The sequence below is a fragment of the Anomaloglossus baeobatrachus genome, chromosome 2 (assembly GCF_048569485.1).
Source record: "Anomaloglossus baeobatrachus isolate aAnoBae1 chromosome 2, aAnoBae1.hap1, whole genome shotgun sequence".
Taxonomy (NCBI): Eukaryota; Metazoa; Chordata; class Amphibia; order Anura; family Aromobatidae; genus Anomaloglossus; species Anomaloglossus baeobatrachus.
In genome coordinates, this window is record NC_134354.1 from 409614570 (window position 1) to 409642487 (window position 27918).

The 27918-nt window shown below is 48.9% G+C and overlaps 1 protein-coding gene across 2 annotated transcripts in view; it reads left to right on the forward strand.

Moving 5' to 3' along the window:
* Nucleotides 1-499: 499 nt before the first annotated feature.
* Nucleotides 500-27918, forward strand: part of SMAP2 (small ArfGAP2) — a 63035-nt gene continuing 35616 nt past the window's right edge. The window contains exons 1-5 of one of the 2 annotated variants that reach the window (XM_075334128.1): nucleotides 500-669; nucleotides 10317-10450; nucleotides 10525-10610; nucleotides 19236-19314; nucleotides 20415-20498. In XM_075334128.1, coding sequence (XP_075190243.1) covers nucleotides 567-669; nucleotides 10317-10450; nucleotides 10525-10610; nucleotides 19236-19314; nucleotides 20415-20498 — 486 coding nt within the window. In that variant the 5' untranslated portion in view covers nucleotides 500-566. The remainder of the gene's footprint in view (nucleotides 670-10316; nucleotides 10451-10524; nucleotides 10611-19235; nucleotides 19315-20414; nucleotides 20499-27918) is intronic. The other variant, XM_075334129.1, reaches the window with a different exon arrangement.

Sequence of the window (27918 nt, forward strand, 5' to 3'; positions counted from 1 at the left end):
ATGACCCATACTCAGCAGTGTCAGTGTGCATAATGCCCCATACTCAGCAGTGTCAGTGTGAATAATGCCCCATACTCTGCAGTGTCAGTGTGCATAATGCCCCATACTCTGCAGTGTCAGTGTGCATAATGCCCCATACTCAGCAGTGTCAGTGTGCATAATGCCCCATACTCTGCAGTGTCAGTGTGCATAAGGACCCAGACTCAGCAGTGAGGTAAACTCCAGAAAACCAGAGCAGTGACTGGCCGGGCGACAGCCAGCACGGTGCCACTATCAGTGAGGCGCTACTATCAATGAGGCGCCATACGCAGCATCCATCCCAGGCCTCCCTGTAACCAGGCATTCAAGTTGCTAAGTGACGTCAATTTCCATTCAGAATTTTTTCCCTTGTGGGTGGCAAGATCCCGCGCTGTGATTGGCTGAGCCCCTGACACCGCACAGAGTGTTTAGAAGAAGGGGGCGAGGTTACGTGACGTCACCACTGACGTGCGGACCGGAGAAGGCGACCCGGAAACAGGAACTGAGAGCCGCAGCACGGGGAAGCCATCTTACTGTCTCCCGGGAAGATGACCGGGAAGTCTGTCCGGGATGTGGAGCGGTATCAGGCCGTGCTTTCTGAGCTACTGCTGAGGGAAGAGAACAAATTCTGCGCGGACTGCCAGGCTAAAGGTACCGGACTGACGTACAAGTCACATGCGAATACTTGCACTCCTGTGGTACTGTGTGCCAGGCTGTGCCCAAATAGGTTGTTGCGGGGCTCTGTCCCTCCTCCAGTAGGCTGTGGCGGGGCTCTGTCCCCCCCCCCCAGTAGGCTGTGGCGGGGCTCTGTCCCCCCCCCCCCCCAGTAGGCTGTGGCGGGGCTCTGCCCCCCCCCCCCCAGTAGGCTGTGGCGGGGCTCTGCCCCCCCCCCCCCAGTAGGCTGTGGCGGGGCTCTGTCCCCCCCCCAGTAGGCTGTGGCGGGGCTCTGTCCCCCCCCCAGTAGGCTGTGGCGGGGCTCTGTCCCCCCCCCCCAGTAGGCTGTGGCGGGCTCTGTCCCCCCCCCCCCAAGTAGGCTGTGGCGGGGCTCTGTCCCCCCCCAGTAGGCTGTGGCGGGGCTCTGTCCCCCCCCAGTAGGCTGTGGCGGGGCTCTGTCCCCCCCCAGTAGGCTGTGGCGGGGCTCTGTCCCCCCCCAGTAGGCTGTGGCGGGGCTCTGTCCCCCCCCAGTAGGCTGTGGCGGGGCTCTGTCCCCCCCCCAGTAGGCTGTGGCGGGGCTCTGTCCCCCCCCCAGTAGGCTGTGGCGGGGCTCTGTCCCCCCCCCCCCCCGTAGGCTGTGGCGGGGCTCTGTCCCCCCCCCCCCCAGTAGGCTGTGGCGGGGCTCTGTCCCCCCCCCCCCCAAGTAGGCTGTGGCGGGGCTCTGTCCCCCCCCCCCCAAGTAGGCTGTGGCGGGGCTCTGTCCCCCCCCCCCCCCAAGTAGGCTGTGGCGGGGCTCTGTCCCCCCCCCCCCCCAGTAGGCTGTGGCGGGGCTCTGTCCCCCCCTCCCCTCCAGTAGGCTGTGGCGGGGCTCTGTCCCCCCCTCCCCTCCAGTAGGCTGTGGCGGGGCTCTGTCCCCCCCTCCCCCCAGTAGGCTGTGGCGGGGCTCTGTCCCCCCCTCCCCCCCAGTAGGCTGTGGCGGGGCTCTGTCCCCCCCCCCCCCCCAGTAGGCTGTGGCGGGGCTCTGTCCCCCCCCCCCCAGTAGGCTGTGGCGGGGCTCTGTCCCCCCCCCCCCAGTAGGCTGTGGCGGGGCTCTGTCCCCCCCCCCCCTTCCAGTAGGCTGTGGCGGGGCTCTGCCCCCCCCCCCTTCCAGTAGGCTGTGGCGGGGCTCTGTCCCCCCCCCCCAGTAGGCTGTGGCGGGGCTCTGTCCCCCCCCCCCCCCCCCCCCAGTAGGCTGTGGCGGGGCTCTGTCCCCCCCCCCAGTAGGCTGTGGCGGGGCTCTGTCCCCCCCCCCCCCCCCCCAGTAGGCTGTGGCGGGGCTCTGTCTCCCCCCCCCCCCCCCCCAGTAGGCTGTGGCGGGGCTCTGTCCCCCCCCCCCCAATAGGCTGTGGCGGGGCTCTGCCCCCCCCGTAGGCTGTGGCGGGGCTCTGTCCCCCCCCCCCCCCCCAGTAGGCTGTGGCGGGGCTCTGTCCCCCCCCCCCCCAGTAGGCTGTGGCGGGGCTCTGCCCCCCCCCACCCCAGTAGGCTGTGGCGGGGCTCTGCCCCCCCCCACCCCAGTAGGCTGTGGCTGGGCTCTGTCCCCCCCCCCCAGTAGGCTGTGGCGGGGCTCTGTCCCCCCCCCCCCCAGTAGGCTGTGGCGGGGCTCTGTCCCCCCCCCCCCCCCCCCCAGTAGGCTGTGGCGGGGCTCTGTCCCCCCCCCCCCCCCCCAGTAGGCTGTGGCGGGGCTCTGTCCCCCCCCCCCCCAGTAGGCTGTGGCGGGGCTCTGTCCCCCCCCCCCCCCCAGTAGGCTGTGACGGGGCTCTGTCCCCCCCCCCCCCAGTAGGCTGTGGCGGGGCTCTGTCCCCCCCCCCCCCCAGTAGGCTGTGGCGGGGCTCTGTCCCCCCCCCCAGTAGGCTGTGGCGGGGCTCTGTCCCCCCCCCCCCCCCAGTAGGCTGTGGCTGGGCTCTGTCCCCCCCCCCCCCCAGTATTCTGTGGCGGGGCTCTGTCCCCCCCCCCCCCCCAGTAGGCTGTGGCGGGGCTCTGTCCCCCCCCCCCCCCCCGTAGGCAGTGGCGGGGCTCTGTCCATTTCTTTCTGGGGGTGAGGGATGAGGGATAGTTATGTATTTGGGCGGTTTGCTCTTTAGCTGCCTTTCTATTCTACATACCAGGTTGCCCAGAGATTAGCTGCTGGTGCCTGAAGCCCAGTCTGATATAACATTTCCATCAGGGCAGAGGGCTCAGATTGGCTTCTGAACGCTGGATCTGCTTTCACCTGCCCAATCTCCATTCATGGGGCCACTTGATGACTGGCATTACATACTTAATTTCAGACTTCTCTAGTCTGCGCCCACCAATGCTGCTGACAAGGAGAAAGTTGTTGGAGCTGTCTTAAGACGGTGGCACCATTCATACATGGATACATGGGTCACATTACTCTGGTTATTGTGCCATGATGTGTTCTATACTGTGCCAGTGAGTCTATGTTGGTGCCCATTCATGGCTATGGTCCATGTCATTTGGAGAAAACGGCTTATCTTTTGCCAATGTGAAGAACATCAAAATAACTTTTATTCACCAAAAATGTGGCTAAAACCACTCCAAACTACTCCAAAGTGCCAGCCACTTGGGGACCAACTCCCTCCTAGGTTTCCGTCCACTGGTCATGTTTTGGTGGCAATGGCAGCTCACCGGAAGGGGTGGCTCTAAGGAGGATCCAGTGATGGTCTTGGCATTGGCTTTTATGTAAGTTTCTAATTACGCAGTTTTAGGGTTTCTGTACACCTACTAGGTAACTCCTTCCATATAGTCCATCATCTCCTAGTGTCATGCTGAGCAGAAATACAGCCGCACATCCTGTCTTCTAGGTTTCCATAATCGGGCATGTTAATTTTTTTTCCCAAATATTGCTTCATTGATTCATAACTTTGAGCAAACGGATCAAGTAGAACACTCCTAACGGTAATTACTACAACAGTGGTCTCTGGTGCACTACAACTCGCAGGCTGTCAGAGCATGCTGGCAGGTGTATTTATGTGAAAATGGTCGGACTGCGGCATTCGGGAGTTGTACACATGGAGTTGGCCTCATCTTGGGACCTGGTAGTCCGTGCGCACAGAGTACTGCAGAGTTTGGGTTGTTTTTTGAACGTTTGTCTCTTGCTGTGACATGCCTGCTTCCTTTAATACACGTGTCCTAGAAGTGGGCTGGTGACATTGCCAGGTGAGTGTTCCTGTAGGAACCCTAATATATATGTATACCTTGCCCTAATGCACATGTTTCTTAGCAGTGGGCTGGTGACATTGCAAGGTGTGAGTCTTCCTGTAAGAACCCTAATATATATACCTTGCCCTAATGCACATGTTTCTAGCAGTGGGCTGGTGACATTGCCAGGTGTGTGTTTTCCTGTAGGAACCCTAATATACCTCCTTGCCCTAATGCACATGTTTCTAGCAGTGGGCTGGTGACATTGCCAGGTGTGTGTCTTCCTGTAGGAATCCTAATATACCTCCTTGCCCTAATGCACATGTTCCTTAGCAGTGGGCTGGTGACATTGCCAGGTGTGAGTCTTCCTGTAGGGTATCCTAATATACCTCCTTGTCCTAATGCACATGTTTCTAGCAGTGGGCTGGTGACATTGCCAGGTGTGTGTCTTCCTGTAAGAACCCTAATATATATACCTTGCCCTAATGCACATGTTTCTAGCAGTGGGCTGGTGACATTGCCAGGTGTGTGTTTTCCTGTAGGAACCCTAATATACCTCCTTGCCCTAATGCACATGTTTCTAGCAGTGGGCTGGTGACATTGCCAGGTGTGTGTCTTCCTGTAGGAATCCTAATATACCTCCTTGCCCTAATGCACATGTTCCTTAGCAGTGGGCTGGTGACATTGCCAGGTGTGAGTCTTCCTGTAGGGTATCCTAATATACCTCCTTGCCCTAATGCACATGTTTCTAGCAGTGGGCTGGTGACATTGCCAGGTGTGAGTCTTCCTGTAGGGTATCCTAATATACCTCCTTGTCCTAATGCACATGTTTCTAGCAGTGGGCTGGTGACATTGCCAGGTGTGTGTCTTCCTGTAGGGTATCCTAATATACCTCCTTGCCCTAATGCACATGTTTCTAGCAGTGGGCTGGTGACATTGCCAGGTGTGAGTCTTCCTGTAGGGTATCCTAATATACCTCCTTGTCCTAATGCACATGTTTCTAGCAGTGGGCTGGTGACATTGCCAGGTGTGTGTCTTCCTGTAGGGTATCCTAATATACCTCCTTGCCCTAATGCACATGTTTCTAGCAGTGGGCTGGTGACATTGCCAGGTGTGAGTCTTCCTGTAGGGTATCCTAATATACCTCCTTGTCCTAATGCACATGTTTCTAGCAGTGGGCTGGTGACATTGCCAGGTGTGAGTCTTCCTGTAGGGTATCCTAATATACCTCCTTGCCCTAATGCACATGTTTCTAGCAGTGGGCTGGTGACATTGCCAGGTGTGAGTCTTCCTGTAGGGTATCCTAATATACCTCCTTGTCCTAATGCACATGTTTCTAGCAGTGGGCTGGTGACATTGCCAGGTGTGAGTCTTCCTGTAGGGTATCCTAATATACCTCCTTGCCCTAATGCACATGTTTCTAGCAGTGGGCTGGTGACATTGCCAGGTGTGTGTCTTCCTGTAGGGTATCCTAATATACCTCCTTGCCCTAATGCACATGTATCTAGCAGTGGGCTGGTGACATTGCCAGGTGTGTGTTTTCCTGTAGGAACCCTAATATATATGTATGCCTTGCCCTAATGCACATGTTCCTTAGCAGTGGGCTGGTGACATTGCCAGGTGTGAGTCTTCTGTAGGAACACTACAGTGTCACCCATCAGGCCGGTGGACTCCAGTGGCGATGAGGAAGGTGGTGTCCCAAGCTATAATTTCTTCTTGTGATGGTTTATTTATGTAATTGCACCTAATGTCTCCCATTATTACCTGTCCTATATGTTATTTCTACACACTCCATACATACAGAATGGCATAAAATCTATATTTTCCTAGGGAAAGTGGTTCTAGCAGTCCCGATCTGTACAGGACAAGATCGGAGCGTGGTTTTCCATCATTATCCCACGGGGAGCATGTTTGCTGGAAAATGATACATCCGGTGATTCATTGCCTGTGGATAGGAAGAGAAATCCTTGCTCATGCAGTGTCCTTCAGAAAACCTTAGTGTTTATCGGGATGTAGTCAGCTCTGACTCTGCAGTATCTGGCGCTGTGTGTTGACACCATACACAACTTGTGCATCACTGCTGCAGGCAGCCAGCTCCGGAGCCAAGCTACATTGTGTTAACTATTTCACTGACTGTATACTTTTCCAAGCTTTTTGTTTTGTTTTCTGATCATTGGTAGCTTTTCATTTATTCGTTTTTTGTATACTATATCCGGGATGGGAGATCTGTGGTTGCACAGGAAGCGTGGAGTGATCATGATTGTTGATGGGCAAAATACTGTATATTCTAGGACTTTATTTAGCTCAACCATCAATAAGATCTCTTAGATACAAAACAACCAAAAAAAGTAAACCACAAAGCGGAATTACCCGTTATACGCCCTTGGCCAAATTAGTTCTGCTTTGCACCAATGAAGGGCCAAACCCCCAAATAACATGTCTGCAAATGGAGCTTCTGGTTTGGCTTCTTATCCCTAGTCATGTGGCTATGTCTTTTATATGGCCAATATTGACTTTTGGGATAGTTACATGCAGTACGTGGCAATAGTTTCTCTCTAGGAGGTTATTTTGTCTTTTTGAATTCCTATGGAAGCATTGCGAGGTCTATAATTCTTGGCACTGTCTATGTGGAGCTATTTTACTCCTTATGCTTTATTCAGACATTCACGATTTTTCACGTATGTAAAAAAAAAAAAAAACAGCCCCAGACTAAAAACGTTAAGCAGCAGTGGGAGATGTCAAGGCATATTGCCTGCCTGGCGCCGTGGATTGGGCCAGCCCAACATATACACCATCATGTTTTACGCTACTTTCACACTTGTGTTTGACGGATTCCGTTGCTATCCGCAGCCTTGAGGAATTACGGTAACCGTTGCAGGAAACCGTTTTATTCCTCATAGACTTCTATTAGCTACAGATAGCAACAAATGGTCTTGGGTTGCATTCGTTGCACGACGCAGCGTTATTTTGACGCTGCGTCGGGCAGAGAGAGCGCTGCATGTAACGTTTTTTGAGCAGTGCAATCCGTAGGATTTCGCTGCGCATGCTCTCTGGCTCCCTGCACACGTAACCAGGGTAAACATCGGGTTACTAAGCAATGCGCTTTGTCTAGTTACCCGTTATTTACCCTGGTTACGGGTGCAAGGAGCCAGCGCTAAGCGGTGTACGCTGGTAACCGAGGTAAATATCGGGTAACCAAGCAAAGTGCTTTGCCTAGTTACCCGATATTTACCCTGGCTACGTGTGCAGGGAGCCTGACACTTTCCCGCTCGGCTTCACTGCCTCCCGCATTCCACTCCACATGTACGCATGCACACACTCACTCACCTATCCCCAGCCTTGCATTCCTTGCTGCACTGACGTCCTCAACGCCATGGTCCCGCTCGGCGCCCCCCGCCCCCCTCACACATTCTCGGCGGCCGAACGATCAGCTGATCACCTGGCGACTGGCTGCTGTGAGCGATCAGCTGATCGTTCACAATAGTCTGCAACGAAAGAAGAAGAAAAAAAAAAAGATCGCGTTGTTTTGTACGATCCATTGCACCCGTTGTGCCACTACATGCAACGCATCTGTTGCATCCGTCACACAACGCAATGCTACGGAAGCCGTCTAACGCAAGTGTTAAAGTAGCCTTAGTTATGGCTGGTTCCACTTCCACCTTTACATCTAGCTTACTCGCTAGTGTTTAGTAGTTACGTAATTTCTGATTATTTTAAAAGAAATATGATGCACGGATGTTGCACAATCCTGCCTCTTCTGTGGCTGAAATACAGGAAAATGTTGAAATACAGGAAGGTGTTGAATTGACTTTCTCTTTGCTGTTCCATTATCTTCAAGTTCAGTTTTAAAGGGTATCTATGAGAACAATTTTAGGCTATGTGCTCACGTTGCGTTCTGTCCCTGTAGAAATTTCTGCAGCGATTTGAACAGCACACATGCGCTTCAAATCACTGCAGAAAAGTGTGTACTGAAAAGCCGATTTTCATGCGCTCTGGATGCAGCCTCTCCCAAAGACAGAGCAGGACCTGCACCTCAAGCGCATGAAAGAAGTGACATGTTGCTTTTTAGTACGCAGCGCTTTGTCAGCAGCCGAAGCTCTGCGTTCTAATACGCCACGTGGGCATGGATTAGGCACAATCTTCATAGATTGTGCTGGGGACGCAGGACGCATGCAGTTGCGCTGCAGTGCAGAACGCAGCGTAACTGCATGAAAATACGCTACGTGGGCACATAGCCTTACAGCTGAAGCCTGTGGTATGGCTGTATAGTACAACAGTAGAAACGATATCTATTCTGTAGAACCCGATGTGCCAGTGCTTAGAAATGGAGCTTTCAATCCACACTTCCAGGCCAATGTGCATGTGACTTTGGTTGATTTCTCAGCACTGGCACATCGGATTGCTACAAGACTGGTATGATTTTTATTGTGCTAAAAATCCTTTCCCTGCCTGTTTAAAAACTTGTTTTACCCCACAGGAAGAATCAGCTGCAATCCCATACGATCATATCTATATCTTCGCCTTTGCTTACTCCTCTGCCCATGAGATGTGGTATTATCCGCCCATGTTCCTGTACGGTCTCAGGCAGCCATTACACAAGGACTCATTTATAAGATTATCATATCTATTAATTAAAATGTACTTTGTTTGTTGAACAACTTCCTTAAAGGGAACCTGTCAGGTGCAGTATGCACCCAAAAGCACCACAAGTTCTGGGTGCATATGGCTAATCCCTGCCTAACTGTCCCTGTATACACTAGCATTATAAAGAGATCTTTAGAAAAAGTATTTCTAAAGATCTTTTATCGTATGCTAATGAGCGTGGGGACTAGTCCCCTGGGCGTTAGTTCCCCTGGCCAGTCTGCTCCATTAGCATGTTAGTATATCCTTGTGGGCGTGCTAACATGCTAATAAATGTGCAGAATCAGAGGAGATCTCACTCCCCTCTCCGCTGCCATCGTCACCCGATGTTGGATTTCGGCTCAGTTTTCATGACCCCGGAGTTTCGGTCATGTGCACTATGAAGCCGGGTGTACGAGATCTGGCTTCATTCTGAAGTAGTGCGCATGACCGAAACTCCGGGGTGATGTGCACTGAGCTGAAATCAAGCGTAGGAAGCGATGGCAGCGGAGAGGTGAATGAGATCTCCTCTGACACTGTGTATTCATTAGCATGCTAGCACGCCCACAGGGATGTACTAACATGCTAATGAGGGGTGACTAGCCAGGGGAACTAACGCCTAGGGGACTAGTCCCCGAGCTCATTAGCATATCATAAGGTCTAGAAATACTTTTCTAAGCATATAGGGACTGGTAGGCAGGGACTAGCAATATACACCCAGGACTGCTCGTGGTTGTGGGTGCATATTGCACCTGACAGGTTCCCTTGAAGTCCCATTTATACTTGTTAATAATCAGCGTTTTCGATCCTTAACCCATGTAAACGTGCCAGCAATCATCTGAAAAAGCAAGTCAAACATTTGTTCACCAGCTGAGTGCAAACAACGTTTATGTGGCCCGTTACATCATCATCGTCAGCGGCATATCACTAATATAGATGGGATGTGCTACAAAGATGTATTCTTTTTAGGGACAAAACTAGTAATAATCATTCTTTTCCCATAGAATTTGTTGAACCATGTAAACAGGCCATTAAAGTGGTCGACTGATATTTATGGTGAGAAATAAGCCTGTGTGAGTATTGAGTAGTGGTCTCATCGCACAAGCCCCCACCCTCTTGTCTTATGAGACCACACCTTTCCGATTGGGCCCGCATGGCAATCAACTGATCGCCATGGGCACCCTTCCTGGTAGACCCACCAATCCACTGATGTTCTTTATTAGGTCATATGGCCTCATGACACGATTCCCTTAAATCTAACAGCTCTCGGCCATAGTATTGTATGAACAGCCTGGTTAATGTCTCCCCTTCCCTGGCTCTTAGATGAGGTCCATATGCTGTGATCGGCAGAGTTGTGTAGGCATGACCCCTCTTTTATTCTTCTGCTTGCCCAATATATTGACTATTCTATTGTTGCGATGTGGTGATAAAAGTATTGGGAAGTCATGTGAGATACAGAATCATGCACGGTGATCTACCTTTCCCTAGTTATGACCCTGATGTATCTACAATGGTAAGATTAGTGTCCGGATGATGGACATGCAGGATATGGCTCAGGAATATACACGGTTTCCTGACTTGCAGTTCCAGGACAGAGAAATGTGATACGACTGCATATCGCTTCTGCTGAAGTGCATACTTTCGTTTCCATTCCTTTTCCTCTTGTTTCCGTAGCCAGAATCGATGCCGGACTCACAAGATGTCTCATTTCCTATATGTAGCACAATGTACAAGGGGACAAATAGGGAACAGGTCAAGTGAGGGGAGAACTTTATATTTCCTCCCAACTAGCAGCAACAGGTGCATGAAATGTGCAACAAGGTCTCATTATTGTGTGTCCCCTGCAGGACCAAGATGGGCGTCTTGGAATATTGGGGTCTTCATGTGCATCCGCTGTGCGGGTGTTCACAGGAATCTTGGAGTACACATCTCACGAGTGAAATCTGTCAATCTGGATCAGTGGACTCAAGAACAGATACAGGTAAAAAGAAACCATGTGGGTCTTGTGAATAATGTACATGTACACATGCTAAGTTATTTTTGTTTTTTCTCCAGTGTATGGAAGAAATGGGAAATGGAAAAGCAAGACGACTGTACGAAGCATTCTTACCAGATAGTTTTATCCGGCCACAGACCGACCAGTATCCTTTCAGCCTGAACCGCTTAAAGGGAAAACATACTGCACATCACAAAAGTGAATACACCCCTCACATATTTGTACATATTTTATTATATATTTTCATGAGACAACAATGACGATATGACACTTTGATACAACGTAAAGTGTACAGCTTGTATAACAGTGTAAATTTAGTGTGCTGTCTAAATAACTCAACATAGAGACATTAGTGACATTAGTGTCAACCGCTGGCAACAAGTGAAATGCAAAGAAAAAAAGTCCAGCTCACCTGTCCCTCGAGGGTAATGGATAAAAAGTTCCAGTAAGGCTGTGTGCACACGTTGCGTTTTTTTACCGCGGAAACGCTGCTTTTAGAACCGCAGCGTTTCAGTGGCAAATTGCATGCGTTCAGCTTTCCCAGCAAAGTGTATGAGAAAGCCGAAAAATCAGTGCACACGTTGCGTTTCTAAACACAGCGTTTTGGATGCCAAAAATCGGTGTGGAAAGAAAAGCAGCATGTCACTTCTTTTGTGCGGTTTGGCTGCGTTCTCTCCCCCATTAAATCAATGATGTGGGTCAGAACGCAGCTACACCGCAGTGAGCTGCTTTTTTGTTGCGGTCCGCAGGCTTTGTCGGCATACAGAACGCAGGCATTTACCTGGAAGTGAGGTCAAGAGGTTTCCTGTTGACCTCACTTCCTGGCAAAGTCCTGGAAAGCGCCCAGTGTCGCCAAAGTGCCCGCCCCGACCCCCTCCTCCCGAAAATCCAACATGGCCGCGCGCAATAACACATGCGACAGAAAACTGCTCCCCAGGCCCTGCCAGGTCACCCCCTATTCCCCCCGGTATTCCCACTTACCTGTCCGGTCGCAGCGCTGATCCCCTGCGGCCCCCTCCTCCTTCACAGTGCACGCTGGCCGGTCACATGAGCAGAGCAGCTGACAGCCAGCACTGTGTTCAGAGAGCTGTGCTGGCTGCTTGCACTCTGCAGCTGTGACCCGGGGAGAGTGGGTGCAGATTTTTGGCACCCACTCTCCTTAAATGGAGGGTCTGCCCTCCTAGAAAATGGGGGGATACGTTCCCTGAACGTGCCCCCATATTCTAGAAGGTCCAGAGGTGACGTGGGACGTCCAAATGGATTTCTGCGGACCCATTTTTTTCAAAGTTTTTGATTAAATTGGAGAACAAGGGAATGATTTGGGGAGTGTTTTTTCTAATAAAAATTTTTGTCTTTTTTTTTTGCTTTTGTTTACTGTCAATTAGTTATGTCTGGTATCTGATAGACGCCGTGACATCACTAATTGCTGGGCTTGATGCCAGGTGACATTACACATCTGGTATCAACCCCATTTATTACCCCGTTTGCCAACGCACCAGGGTGCGGCATGAGTTGGGGCGAAACGCCAGGATTGGCGCATCTAATGGATGCGCCACTTCTGGGGCGGCTGCGGCCTGCTATTTTTAGGCTGGGAAGAGTCCAATAACCATGGCTCTTCCCACCCTGAGAATACCAGACCCCAGCTGTCAGCTTCACCTTGGCTGGTGATATAATTTGGGGGGACCCCACGTTATTTTTTTTTTTTTTTTTAATTCTTTATTTATAAATAAAAAAAAAAGCCTGGGGAGCCCTCTAAATTGATCACCAGCCAAGATGAAGCTGTCAGCTGTGGTTTGCAGGCTACAGCTGTCTGCTTTACCCTGACTGGCTATCAAAAATAGGGGGGACCCCATTTTTTTCATTTTTATTTTTTTTTTTTGGATAAATACTAAGCTAGGACCCTTTAGTGCCACATGAAAGGTACTAAAGGTGCCAGCTTAGAATATGCAGGCGGGGGTGGGACGTTATATATATTTGACATCCATTCATCCATTGACGCTTTTTAGGCTGTGTGCCCACAATCGGGGTTTTCAGCGTTATGGGCGCTGAGTGTTTTCCCTGCGTCCATAATGCTGCGTTGTGCAGTACAAGCACAGTGGAAGGATTTTTGGAGATCCCATGCCCACTGTGCTTCTTTTCTCCGCAGCATAAACTGACCGGTGGCGTGGCTTCCCGAGCCTCAGCATGTCAATTTATGCTGCGGAGACGAGAGTGTTCTCTGCAGGTAGAATAGAGCTAAAGTCCACAGCAGCCTGAACCCAAATCGTGGGCACGGGCAGCTGCAGGAAGGCTGACACTGTGTACTAGACGCCGTGTCGCTGGATCATGGCCACATAGCCTTAGGCCTCTTTCACACGTCAGTGATTCTGGTACGTTTGTGCTTTTTTTTTTTTTTTTTTTTTTTAAACGTACCAGAATCACTGACATACGCAGACCCATTATAATGAATGGGTCTGCTCACACGTCAGTGATTTTTCACTGCACGTGTCTCCGTGCGGCGTACCCGCGTGTCCGTGATTGCCGCACGGAGACATGTCCATTTTTTTTCTGGCATCACTGATGTTCCACGGACCACGCAGTCCGTGCCAGAAAAAAACGTGCTTTTAAAATAAAAATCATTTTTACTCACCCGGCTCCAGCGATGTCCTCTGCAGCCCGTGCAGCTTGCTGCTTCTGAGCCGGCTCATTATTGTCGCGCATATTCATGATGTGCGACACAGCCGACCCGGAAGCAGCTGATGCCGGGGGTCAGCGCCAGCCGGATGCTGCACCGCGGGAGCGATCAGCACCATGGAGTGCGGGAGCGGGCACAGGTGAGTTGATTACTGAGTGCAATCACGGGCCACGGAGAACGGAGCCCGGATTGCACTTAGACAACCCACGTGTGCCGTGATTCACGGCACACGGAGGGACATGTGCGTGTTTTACACGCCAGTGAAAAACGTCAGTGTTTTTCACTGACGTGTGAAACGGGCCTAAAAGTGAGAATATTGTTGCTACAGCAACATTTTGGGGGAAGTAGCTGTGGATTCAAAATGCTTAATATACTCCTGAATAAAATCCTTGAGGGGTGCAGATTCCAAAATGGGGTCACTTGTGGGGGTTTTCTGACGTATAGGTACCCAAGGGGCCCTGCTAATGTGACATGGTGCGCGAAGTTTATTTCAACTTTTCCAAAATTCAAATGGTGCTCCTTCCATTCCAAGCCCTCCCATTTATCCAAACAGAATGTGGAGAAGGAAATGACATCACAGGTTTTTTTTTTCCAAAGGTCTGTGTTCAACCAACTTTATTAACACTGACAAGTTTTAAAAAATACGCATGAAAAACGCATGCGTTTTCGATGCGTTTTTCTCAAAAAGCATTGTTTACAATTCTCCCCTCTGTCAGAGGGTGCGTTTTTTTCCGCGCTGAAAAAAAAGCAATGTGTGCACATAGCCTAATAGAGAAAAAAAAATCCATCTCTTCAAAAAAGGATAGGCTTTATTGTATAAAAACATCACCTATACAAAACAAAGAGATGGGCAATAAAAATATATCCCAATGTGATTTACGCATTTCAAGGCTACATACCTTATCATAGCCTCAATCAGGTTATGATTAAAAGGCATGTAGCCTTAAAACGCATAAACCGCTATGAGGTATATTTTTATTGCCCATCTCTTCCTTTTGTATATATGATTTTTTTTTTTGTTTGTCTAACGAAAGTGAAAATGGCCAAATTGTGCCCAAAGTGTCATATTTTGTTTGTCTGCCTTCACTCTCTTGGGAATGGAGTTCACTGGCGCGTCACAGGAAAAGCTGGAATAATCTTCCACTCCTCAATGATGACCTCATGGTGCTGGTGGAGACTTTGCGCTCCTCCACCTTCTGTTTGAGGATGCCCCACAGAGGCACAATGAGGTTTATGTCTGGAGACATGTTTGGCCAGTCCAGCATCTTTATCCTCAGTTTCTTTAGCAAGCCAGTGGTCATCTTGGAGATTTGTTTGGGGTCATTATTGTGGTTGAATACTGCCCTACATCCCAGTTTTTGATGAAAGGTGATCATGCTCTGCTTCAGTTTGTCACAGCATATATTGCCATTAATGGTTCTCTCAATGAACTGTAGCAGATAACACTCTCACCACCATGCTTGACTGTAGACAAGACATACTGTCTTAAAGGGAAGGTGTCGTTCAAAAAAAATTCAATAACTGAAAAAATGTAAATTATTAATGTTTTAATGTTTTGTTTAAATATTTGTTTTTAATTGAGCAAAATATAAAAAAAAAGTGATATTTTCCACTGTTAAACACTAAGGGGAGCAGCTGCTGAAATCCTACAGAAATCCCACTGTAGAAATAGCCTGGATTACAGCTGCAGTAAAGTGGGCAGAGTCTGCTCCCCTGTGTGTGATGTCACCTCCCCCTCCCAACCTGGGTGCTTCCAGAGGAGCAGAGAATGAAATTTGGGATCACAGTGCGGAGCCATTTTGCTGGTGACCAGAAATGTATAAAGTGTCACCAAGCACAGCAGGAGTATCGCACATAAGATTAGATACACGGCTCAGCAGACAGTATCACACAGGAGAGGAATAGATACACAACTCAGCATACAATATCACACAAGACAGGATTAGATACACAGCTCAGCAGACACTATCACACAGGACAGGATTAGATACACAGCTCAGCAGACAGTATTACACAGGACAGGATTAGATACACAGCTCAGTAGACAGTATCACACAGGAGAGGATTAGATACATGGCTCAGCAGACAGTATTACATAGGAGAGCATCAGATACACGGCTCAGCAGGCAGTATCACATAGGAGAGGATTAGGTACACAGCTCAGCAGATAGTATCACACAGAATAGGTTTAGATACAGCAACTCAGCAGACAGTATCACACAGGATAGGATTAGATACATGGGTCAGCAGACAATATCACATAGGACAGGATTAGAGGAGGAGCGGATGGGTGTCAGTGGAGACAGTAGCAGCGGCAGAGGGGGTCGGGGCGCTGGTATTCACATGCTGTGCATGCACACAAACAAACACACACAGCTCTGCTGCATGGACGCCGGCGGTGGGGGGGAGGGGGTGTCATTGGAGATGGTAATCCACTACTGTACGCCGCTCCAGCTGTCGGTAACGTTACTGTTCTAGGATCTGTTACGATGGTACTGCTTGGTCTTTCAGATCCTGGCTGTAGGGGAAAAATGCAGCCCATGTGAAAGTGTGGGCTATGGAAAAATGGCGGCTGAACACACCCACGGCTGTGAATTGGGCAGCCCACATAGGTGTTACCATTTCAGTTGTAATAGAACTAAAGGGGTCGGAATCCGACTACGATCGCCTATGTCCATGAGGTGCTGTAAATTGAGCCTGCACTGTCGTGCTAAAACTTGGAATGTAAAATGGCAGCCCCCATTGCCAGCTTTCCAGCATTATAAAAACTGAAAGACATCTTTATTTAAAGCAAGATAACATTATAACTGCATGTTATCTTACAAGTAATCATTGTTTGGATTATAGAAATCCGCGACTCCTTCCCTTTAAGTTTGTACCCCTTAACTGGTTGCCACCACTCACGCTTGACACCATCTGTACCAAATAAGTTTGTCACATCAACTCACCTGACATGGTGCCAGTAACCCATGTCCTTGGTCTACTGTTGACAATAAAAGTGAGTACACCCCTCAGTGTCATGTGACTCAGTGTTATAAGGTCTATGGTGTGATTGGGAAGCAGGTGTGGTAAATGTGGTGTTATCGCTCACACACTTTCTCTCATACTGGTCACTGGAAGTTCATGGCACTTCATGGCAAAAAACGCTGAGGATTTGAAAGAAAAAAAAAAAAAAAAGAAAGAATTGTTGCTCAACATAAAGATGGCCTAGGGTATAAAAATATTGCCAACACACAGAAACTGAGTTGCAGCACGGTGACCAAGACAAGTTCCACTCAGAACAGGCCTCACCATGGTCGACCAAAGACGATAAGTGCACGTGAACCAACGTCATAGCCAGAGGTTGTCTTTTCAAAATAGACATACAGTCAGGGCCAGAAATATTTGGACAGTGACACAAGTTTTGTTGTTTTAGCTGTTTACAAAAACATGTTTAGAAATACAATTATATATATAATATGGGCTGAAAGTGCACACTCCCAGCTGCAATATGAGAGTTTTCACATCCAAATCGGAGAAAGGGTTTAGGAATCATAGCTCTGTAATGCATAGCCTCCTCTTTTTCAAGGGACCAAAAGTAATTGGACAAGGGACTCTAAGGGCTGCAATTAACTCTGAAGACGTCTCCCTCGTTAACCTGTAATCAATGAAGTAGTTAAAAGGTCTGGGGTTGATTACAGGTGTGTGGTTTTGCGTTTGGAAGCTGTTGCTGTGACCAGACAACATGCGGTCTAAGGAACTCTCAATTGAGGTGAAGCAGAACATCCTGAGGCTGAAAAAAAAAGAAAAAATCCATCAGAGAGATAGCAGACATGCTTGGAGTAGCAAAATCAACAGTCGGGTACATTCTGAGAAAAAAGGAATTGACTGGTGAGCTTGGGAACTCAAAAAGGCCTGGGCGTCCACTGATGACAACAGTGGTGGATGATCGCCGCATACTGTCTTTGGTGAAGAAGAACCCGTTCACAACATCAACTGAAGTCCAGAACACTCTCAGTGAAGTAGGTGTATCTGTCTCTAAGTCAACAGTAAAGAGAAGACTCCATGAAAGTAAATACAAAGGGTTCACATCTAGATGCAAACCATTCATCAATTCCAAAAATAGACAGGCCAGAGTTAAATTTGCTGAAAAACACCTCATGAAGCCAGCTCAGTTCTGGAAAAGTATTCTATGGACAGATGAGACAAAGATCAACCTGTACCAGAATGATGGGAAGAAGAAAGTTTGGAGAAGAAAGGGAACGGCACATGATCCAAGGCACACCACATCCTCTGTAAAACATGGTGGAGGCAACGTGATGGCATGGGCATGCATGGCTTTCAATGGCACTGGGTCACTTGTGTTTATTGATGACATAACAGCAGACAAGAGTAGCCAGATGAATTCTGAAGTGTACAGGGATATACTTTCAGCCCAGATTCAGCCAAATGCCGCAAAGTTGATCGGACGTCGCTTCATAGTACAGATGGACAATGACCCCAAGCATACAGCCAAAGCTACCCAGGAGTTCATGAGTGCAAAAAAGTGGAACATTCTGCAATGGCCAAGTCAATCACCAAATCTTAACCCAATTGAGCATGCATTTCACTTGCTCAAATCCAGACTTAAGACGGAAAGACCCACAAACAAGCAAGACCTGAAGGCTGCGGCTGTAAAGGCCTGGCAAAGCATTAAGAAGGAGGAAACCCAGCGTTTGGTGATGTCCATGGGTTCCAGACTTAAGGCTGTGATTGCCTCCCAAGGATTCGCAACAAAATATTGAAAATAAAAATATTTTGTTTGGGTTTGGTTTATTTGTCCAATTACTTTTGACCTCCTAAAATGTGGAGTGTTTGTAAAGAAATGTGTACAATTCCTACAATTTCTATCAGATATTTTTGTTCAAACCTTCAAATTAAACGTTACAATCTGCACTTGAATTCTGTTGTAGAGGTTTCATTTCAAATCCAATGTGGTGGCATGCAGAGCCCAACTCGCGAAAATTGTGTCACTGTCCAAATATTTCTGGACCTAACTGTATGATTGCTGTCAATTTATGCTTGCGGAAACGCAAGTGTTTTTCAGCGGGGAGAACACAATGTAAGTCTGCAGCGCCCGGAACACTAATCGTTGTCATGAACTATTGTGTTGCAGAAGTTACAGGTGTGGGGTGGGGGTCAGCCTGTCACTGCTCAGACCATACACCGTACACTGCATCAATTTGGTCTGCATGGCTGAGAGTTCTTTGCCATGAGGTGCCATGAACTTCCAGTGACCAGTATGAGAGAAAGTGTGTGAGCGATAACACCACATTTACCACACCTGCTCCCCATTCACATCTGAGAACTTATAACACTGAGTCACATGCCACCGAGGGGTGTACTCACTTTTGTTGCTAGCAGTTTTGCCATTAATGATTGTGTGTTGAGTTATTTAGAGGGACACCAAATTTACACTGTTATACAAGCTGTACACTGACTACTTTATATTGTATCCCTCTCACTTTTGTGACATACTGTATATTTTTTTATTCTACACATTTTACAAGAGCTTATTGGATGAAAACATTTTTTTAGCAATCTTTGTTTTTGTTGTGTTTGAACCACTTTGACAAATGTTTGCGAGGATCCTATATGTAAATGTATTTGGGTCAGAATATGAGTGTACATAGAGCGAACTTTTCATGCAGTTTTATGGCTATTCTATGCGATATCATGAGTGTAAATTGTTTTTGATCTAAATCTCATGCATATAATTTTGCGTTTTTCACTCCTAGATTTGAAGATTTTTCTCAGTGTATACTGCCGCAGGTAGCCATGGGCAGATTAGTCTCATTGAATGGAACCTATTGTGCACACAGATCTTCACCAGTACACACTGCACATCCATGGAAGTAATCCGAAAATTCAAAGAAAAAATTTGTCTTGTGAAATCGTGAACATGCCTTAAACATATTTTGATTCCATGCGATGAACATCCAACATGGGTCGTAGTGAGCTGTATAGTTTGTATTTAGGATTCCGGAATATTACTTTGTTTTTTTTCCCCAAAACTTACTCTGTGGAGACTCCTGTGCGTTATAAGACTTGCTTTTTTCCTTCACTTGTCTTGTACAGAGCAGTAGAAACATTTATCAGAGACAAATATGAAAAGAAGAAATACATGGATCGCAGTGTAGACATCAGTGCATTCAGAGTGAGTATCATCTGTATTGCTGCTTTTAGTTTGCTTTATTGGTCTGTCAGTACAAGACATTTATGAATCTTTTCTGAGCGATAGTTTGCATTACAAAACCTTATTCAAATATCCACTGATTTGTGTAACTCTTCCGATAAGCACTACTCTGTAAGTGTTAGGCCCTGTGCGCACTAGTGCGTTTTACCCACGGATTTACTTGCGGATTTGCCGCGGAAATTTCTTGAGAAATGTCTGCAATCTTTGTGCAGACATTTCCCAGCAAATCCTATGTGAAAAAAAAATAGCTGTGCGCACACTGCGGATTTTTCTCAAGAAATTTCCTTGAGAAGATTTTCTTGAGAAAATTTCTTGAGAAAATGAGCATGTCAATTCTTTTCCGCAGGTACCTGCGGATTTCTGCAGTACAGCCTGCAAAATCCGCAGCAAATTTGCGGCAAATCTGAATGCGGATTTACCGCGGATTTTTTTCGGAGGTCCGGAACGCTTCCACTCCCAGAAGTTTCTCAAGAAAGTTTCTTGAGAAACTTCACATTTCTAGTGCGCACAAAGCCTTAAACAGGACCTGTGATTTGCTCAAAAAATGACGCGAAATACCTTGGATCCAAGGATTCTGACATACTTTTCGGGTTTGCACTATAAGACTCCATTGCAGAGATATTCACATTTGTTGCTTTTGGAGAGCAGCATGTGACATCTCTACTTGCAAACCAAAAAGGCATTTTGTCAGATTCTTCTGCCGGACAATTTACTTTCACCCCTCCCTCCAAGACGCTGCCAATCTCTTCACTGCAGCGACTGCAAGACTGTAGCTACATGATTACAAGTATCTGGGAGGAAGGGATGAAGGTGCATGCTCTGTTTATGCCCAGCAGAGATTTCACATGCTGCTCTCTGAAAGCAAAATATATGAATCTCCCTTCAAAGAAGCGCAAAGCAGGGGAAAAAGCAGCAGAATCCTGGGGAGTTGATGGAATTTTACAATTTAGTTCAATATTTTGACCATGTGACAGGTTGTCTTTTAAAGTAGACTGGTTGTGTGTCTCTATATGTGTATTGGAGGGTAATGTGTGCTGATGAGTCTTTACCTTTTCAAACAGAAAGAAAGAGAAACTAAGTGGAAGAAATCTGAATCTGCGCCTGATATAAAATCCGAGCCTGTCATATTTGAGAAGGTAAAGTTGGTAAGTTCCTTTTTTGTTTCATGTGTTCTGTTAATAAATCAGTAATGACAGTGTATGCTAATATCAAAGGGATGTCCCAAGAAGAATATGTATTATGATTGTCATTCTCCTAATCACACCCTTGTAAGATTTCAATTTGTCACCTTCATGACCGGGAAACGTTTATTGTAAATTACTCCTTTTTTAACATGCCTATAGTAATGTCTTTCAAGCTTGAGCAATGAACGTTACATGCAAAAGACTCTGTATCTGGATTTTGCAGTGCGTTCTTGAAAGATTGGGCTTAGAAGTGGTTCAAAAAGAAAAAAAATAACAAACTTGGCAGATGCTCGACAATGGATGTGCTTGCTGATTACGGCCAGTAATTGGAGGCAATGGCCACCTAATCTGTTAGCGAGACCTGCAGATTTGACTGACTGGCTAACGGATAGAAAGCTAATATGTCTGGCTCACTGTGTGTAAATTAGGTGCCCAGAAAAAACGGGAGTCAATCAAAATAAAAATAGTTCTGACACACTGAAATGATTGATGACATGAAAAAAGTTTTTCTCCATCGTTTCATTGGGGGACACAGGACCATGGGTTATGCTGCTGTCACTAGGAGGCTGACACTAAGTAAACAGAAAAAATTAGCTCCTCCCCAGCAGTATAACCCCTGAGCCAGAGGCGGACTCAATCAGTTTTTTGCTTAGTGTCGTAGGAGGCTGATGTGGGCCGACTTTTTTTGCGTATATTTTTTCATTTTTCTCTCGGCGGCGCTCGTCGCTCTCATCTGTTGGAATTCTCTCTTTCTGCAGGTATCTTTTCTCTACCTCAGCTCTCGCAGCCCGTGTGGGTACCACTCCCCTGGGTCGCAGAAGCTTGAGTTGTCGGGCCCTCTCCCCCGTCCAATTCCACGGTACCACTCCCGGGTTGGCACGCGGGGCTAATCCTTCCTGGGCACCTCCTATTCACCCTGCGGTATCACCCCAAAGGGTGCAAGGGGCATACAGCAGGGACTGGACCTCGCAGCGCGTCTGGATGATGATGGGGCCCGCAGCGCTGCTTCACTACAGGGGGCTCCCTGCCCCCACCGGCGTCCACCTCCCCTGCCTGCCTGCCTGCCTGCCTGCCTCATTCTTCTGCAGTCTGCAGCCAGTCCTCCGGTGTGCGGAACACAGGAACACAGGTGCAGAGCTCCCCTGCACACTGGCAGAGGCCACGCCGCCGACCAGGTAGGACACCCCCTCCTACCTTCCCCCAGGCGGTTACAAAATATAGGCCCCGGTCCGGGCCTACTCACCGGGCGCCCCGGCCACGTCCTCTCCCAGCGCTGGAATCCGCACAGACGGCCAATACACGGACGTCGCTGCCGCGCCGCCGCCCCCACAGGTAGAACCGCCGGTTTCTACATTACCCTGCGCTGGCGGTTTCTATTTACGCTCCGGCCTGGGCCTGGTCACCGGACGCCCCGGGCCGCATCGGGCGACAGAGCGCACGCACTGCCGTCATCAGGTCTTCGCAGCTGCGCCGCAGCCACCGTTCGCTGGCAGGTCAGCCGGCCGGTACCTCCCATGCTCCGGCAGCCTTCAAAATTTAGGCCCCGGCTTCGGCCTTGTCCCCGGCGTCCTAGGCCCGCCTCCTGCCGCAACGCGATTGGCCGCCGGCCGCTCGGTCTCCACCCTCCTCCCAGCCCCAGGCATCACAGGGGGGGGCGGTGGAGGTTTTTTCCCGCTCTCCTCGGCACCCCCCCCCCCCCCACCTCCAGCCTCCTCAGCATCCATTTAAAAAAAAAAAAAAAAAAAATGATTATAGCAGTTCCCCTAGTCTGCGGATTGCTGAGGCTACAGCAACCCTCATATAGGGGAAAAGTAGCCAACAATAGCCACGTTCTCTGAACGGTAGTGGTTGTTTCTGTTTCCTTTGTCAGGGGCTTAGTTTATTTCAATAGGTAAATGTAGACATATATATATATATATATATATATATATATATATATATATATATATATATATATATATATATATATATATATATATATATATATATATATATATATATATATATATAATTAACTCTTACGAGCACAATACATGTCGAGACTTTAATTAAAAATTATGGGATTTGTTTGATTCAATGGGAATTTTTTCTGCAGCATAATGTGTGAACCTGTCTTTTCTTGGACCATGACTCATTGTTTGAGATCTTACATGTGCCTTTTTATGATGGTTGTAAATTGCTCTTTTTATTCTTAGTAAAAACATACTTTTTGATATTTGCAAAGAATACATGGTTGCATTCAAGACTCCCCCCTTTTTTCTTTGTGTTCAATGTTATTGTTTGAGTCTGCAATATAAGTTCTAAATAATGAAAATCCGGAAGTGGTTTTTCTATGTACATATATATATATATATATGTATATTAACTCTTACGAGCTCTTATTCGGGTTCTTGGTTTGCATAAGAGGTACAGTTGGTTTAGGGCTGTTCTCTCAGTTGTGAATTACCCAGAACGTTGTCACATTAGTGCTCCCAGCTTCCGCGGGCCCTGGCACTGCACGCACCGGTATCCCGCACCGGCAGGCGGGTTGGCGCCCTCTCTCAGACCCCGCATCCCCGTGCTGACGTCCCTCGGGTGGGTGCGCAGGCGCTGCGTCCCCGGGCTGTCGCTCTGCCGTAACCATCCGCAAGACTGGCGCATTCCCCCCGGTGAGTTGGGTCCCGTACTAGGGAACTTTCCTCTGCCCAAGGCGGACCCGTCAGGTCTCGTCTTCTGCGCCCCCAGGGTTCACCTTACTCCCCAGGTCCAGACTGCCTCTCCTCTGGTAGCCTTTCGACCTCTCGGGGATGGCCCAGGCGTTTCCACCTCTGCTGGACTTCGAGCAGGAGTACCGGGATGTTGGCGCATGGCTAATAGCCGGGTAAGGATGGTGAGTCAAGCCTTAAAGGTACGGACAGTCCTTCTCTACGTGCACGCACCGGGGGAGGTGAGTCCCGTACCAGGGACCTCACCCGCTGCTCGAAGCGTACCCGCCAGGTCTCGCCTTCGGCGCCTCCCCCTGGTTTTTCCTTCATTCCCAGGTCCAAAGCTCCCGCTCGTCCAGAAGCCTTCCGACCTCTCTGGTGATGACCCAGACGTACCACCTCTGCTGGATTCCGAGCAAGCGCCGAGGTTCGGCGCATGACTGTTAGCCTGGAAGTAACGGTGAGTCAGACCATAAGGCCACGGATAGTTCTCGTACCCTCTCTGAGCACACAGGTCTCCTTTAAGACTTTTCTAGAGGACCCATGATGTTTGTCAGTGGACATCCAATAGTTCGCAGAGCTACTGCTCCTTCACAGACATCAGCCAGGCTGGACGTTACCAGCGGTAAGTCTGTTATTCTCTTTATTCATTCTCCAAGGGGCTCCGGAGAGAAGGGGCATACACCCCTGCGATCGCCCCGCCAGGTTGCCTCTTGGCTTATCATCCCTAAGGTGACGTCTCTCAGGGACTCCGCGGACTCCCTACGCAGAGGACTACATTCCATCTCTGCCGATCAGAACTGGTTGACATCTTCGGTAAGTACCTTCTCATCATAGCCCGGGGACTTTACCAGCTTCACGGCCTGAGCCTATAGCAGCAGTATGACCACCCGTCGAGGCCTCTGCCTCAGGAGCTGGATCGCGGAGGCGACATCTAAAGAGTCGCTGACCTTCCTTCCACCTTTAGGTGAACGTCCCTTCGGACATAGGTTAGTCCAGTGGATCCCCTAGACTACGTGAGGGAAGTGTACATCTCTCCCTAGGCTACGTGAGGGAAGAGCACATCTCTTCCCAGCATCGGCCCAGACGCTCAGGATCGTCGCCTTCACTGCTCGGCTCCTGTCCGTTCAAGCCGCAACCGTCAGGGCGCCTCTATCTCTCGTCATTTCTCGCTACTAGGGCAGCTGCTCCACCGGTTGGAGTCCTTTCAGATCCCGGCCCGGTAGATCATCCCCTTAGGCATGTTTTTCGAGACCGCCATAGGGAAGTTACTCTTCACGCTGGAGTAGTTTTCCTTCCCCGCACCATGTCGGGTTCGGTAGGTGAGTCCGCAGCGGCGGGGGGAGGTGATAGCGGTGGTACACTTACCGGTGTTCATCCTTGCCCTTCCAGAGGTCCCCACTGAAGAACGTAGATAAGTAGCTTCCGTCTGCCCCGGGGGATCCGCCTTTCCCTTACTAGTGGACCAGCTTTCGTGTCCGGTCCCTGGGAAGATCCCCTCTCCGTCCCCTATGGAGAATAGCATCGGCCATTACCAGTCTCCTCTGCTAGGGTGGGCTTGTCCACTTTTCCACAGCACGATCCCGAGGAACACCCCTTATGTGTGTTCTCCCCTTCAGCATTCCAGGAGTTCAGATCCATCCGGTTAGACTGTTTACGTTTTCTTCACTGGGGCGAGGTTGTTCCGGTCAGGTTCCAGTCGGACCATGCCACAGCGGTGGCGTGCATCATCCACCAGGGAGGCGCAGGAAGTGTCGTGAAAAAGGAAGAGGTCAAGAAGATCTTGCTCTGGGCCGGATCTCGCGCTCTCTAATCTCAGCAGTTCACATCCCTACCGTGGACGTTTGGACGGCCGTTTTTTCTCAGCAGGAGGGGCCTCGCCTAGGCAGAATGGCTCCTCAACCGGGAAGTCTCCAGCCAGATCTACGACGAAGGAAGACCTCCAGTCGTGGTCCTATTTGCCCCCGATCCAGCTTTCTAGTCAACGGCGCGTCTAGGGTGCCCCCCTTTTCTGCGTTAGGTGACGACGCCCTCGCCCGGCTGTGAGGCCGGTTCATTTATTCATTTTCTTGGGCATCTGCCTACGGTTTCCCATGATCTCGAGCTTCTCAAGAGGGACCAAGGCAGAGGGTGGCTATGGAGGGGCCCAGGCGAGCATAGTTCATGGAAGTCACTCAATCCACTCGCAGAGGCCCTGTGGCGCTTTCCAGACCGTCCAGTTCTTCCGTGTCGAGCTCTCTCTGCCACCAGGACTTAGAAGCCCTAAGTTTCCCGACCTTAAGAGCGGATCCCGGGTTCTTGCTCGCACAGGCCGGTTGGCAAGAAGGATGCAGACAATGTTGGAGACCGGGGAGCCGGTTCCCTCGAGAATGTATTACCACACGTGTGGAGTTCCTCCGGGGTGTAAAGAGCACATCTTCTTTCCTCTCTCTCTCGCTCCTTTCCTGCACTACTGCCATGCTGACAGTCAGATCTGGATGCGGCTTTCTAGCGCGTCCCTCTAGGGGCCTGGTGTCGACACGGTCATTTCAGTTCAGAGGCTTATCACTTCTCGTCCCACGACCAAGGTGTTTCACGCAGAGAAGCGTCCATCTGGCTCGGCGGCATCGCCGTCCACTAGTAACGTGGGACCTTAATCTAGCGATGGGTTCACCTCACGGCTCTCGGTTTGAGCTTTTCCGAGGGCTTCTTACTCCCACATGTTTGGATAGGTGGGCTCCTCATGGCCGTCTCCTTGTCTCAAGGGGCATCAGGGCGGACAGCTCTCTCTTGTTGCCTTTGTTCCCCCCCTTTTTTCCAGGTCCTCCAGTAGGGCAAGGGGGGTGCTCCGGCCACTATCCTCCCTTCGGTCCAAGGCAGCCCGCCTTTCCTTCCAGATAAGGTGTTTGGGGTTTCGGGTTCGGTTCTAGTACCTTCTCTCAGCCTGAAAAGAGCCTAGTTCGTTCCAGAACGGGTACGAGCCCTCAGTAGGTTGTGCTCTCAGGACCGCACTTTTCGGTCTACTCCGACAGTCAGTTCATCTTTTCAGGACAGTTCATCTTTTCATCCGGTCCCAGGAGGCGCATGCTGGCGCCCAAGGCTAAGATTTCCATAGGGATCCTTCCGTGATAGGTGAAGCCTATCGCATGGAAAACGGACCTCCGCCGTTTTTTTCTACCGTCCAAGGAGAGTCTCTTGGATGATTGGACTACAGACGTGGACGGACCGAGGTCTGCCGGGCCTCCTACTGCTCTAGTAGGCAGACCTTTACTAGTTCCTATCAGGTCACACCCAAGCTTTGGCAGTGGCCAGTCTTGCCGTTATCTTTGCGGGCGGCAGTAGCACACCTGTAACAAGGTAGGTAATTGTAGGTCTGGGTCAAGCCCGACTGGAGGTAGCGGTTTCCTACCGATCTCCGGTGATGGTTCTCTTCCCACCCAGGGACTGCTTTTGGACATCCCATGGTCCTGTGTCCCCCAATGAAACGATGGAGAAAGATAGATTTTTGTGTACTCACCGTAAAATCTCTTTCTCTGAGTCTTCATTGGGGGACACAGCACCCACCCTACTTGTATTTTTTGGGTTACATTTTACCGGTCTGTTGCCTCAGTGGCCATATTCCCAGGCCATTGGTCGCACGTCTATTTGGTTATAGTTTTTTTTCCTTGTCTTATTCAGGATTGTTTGGTTCTCCTCCTACTGCTTGTGCACTAAACTGATTGAGTCCGCCTCTGGCTCAGGGGTTATACTGCTGGGGAGGAGCTAACTTTTTCTGTTTACTTAGTGTCAGCCTCCTAGTGACAGCAGCATAACCCATGGTCCTGTGTCCCCCAATGAAGACTCAGAGAAAGAGATTTTACGGTGAGTACACAAAAATCTATCTTTTGAATGCTGAATCAATTTATTAGTGCAAAGGATAAGGATAATTCATCCAACGTTTCAACCGTATCACTTCGGTCGTTATCAAGGATAAAATTATCTAAGATCACAAAAAAAATTTGAAAATACAAAATATGAAATTAGTACATGGTATGACATTGACAATACAATATTCTTACACAACATGCATCATAAACTGGCTAATGCAGTGGATTTACAGATCATCTTGTATTGCACATAATAAGCACGGAGACGTATGAGAAAAGCATTACATCATATGAATGACCTAACTAGCTGGAAGATTGCATAACGGTTTATAAAGTAAGTACAGCAAGCATACACCCACCTATATGAACAACGAGAAGGTACGCGTTCAATTGTATATGGTCATCACCATTAGATATTATGAGATCAAAAAAATGCGATCCTATGTATAAAAAAGAATAAATGGTATGTGATGGATCACAAGACCAAAGGCATAAAGGAACAGTTCTTTTTTTATACATATGGCGTCAGGGAAGAAAATATATAGTAGTGACTGGCTAACGGAGCATTTGGTTCTCTCAACGACATTGCATTAGATCTCTTCCCCCTTAGGTTAGTTTATCAACATCTAGACTATTTTATAACCTATAGCTGTAGTACCTGGCGTTGCCTGGGATAGTAACTGTATCTCTGTCTCCCTTTCTGTGTGCGTGTCTGTCTGTCTCCCTCTCTCGGTGTTCCTGAGTCAAGTGAGTCGGCTGTGCAAAATTTTGTGATTGTAAATGCGACGGTGCAGATTCCATAGTGGACATACCCCACACACACACCCCACACACACACACCCCACACACACA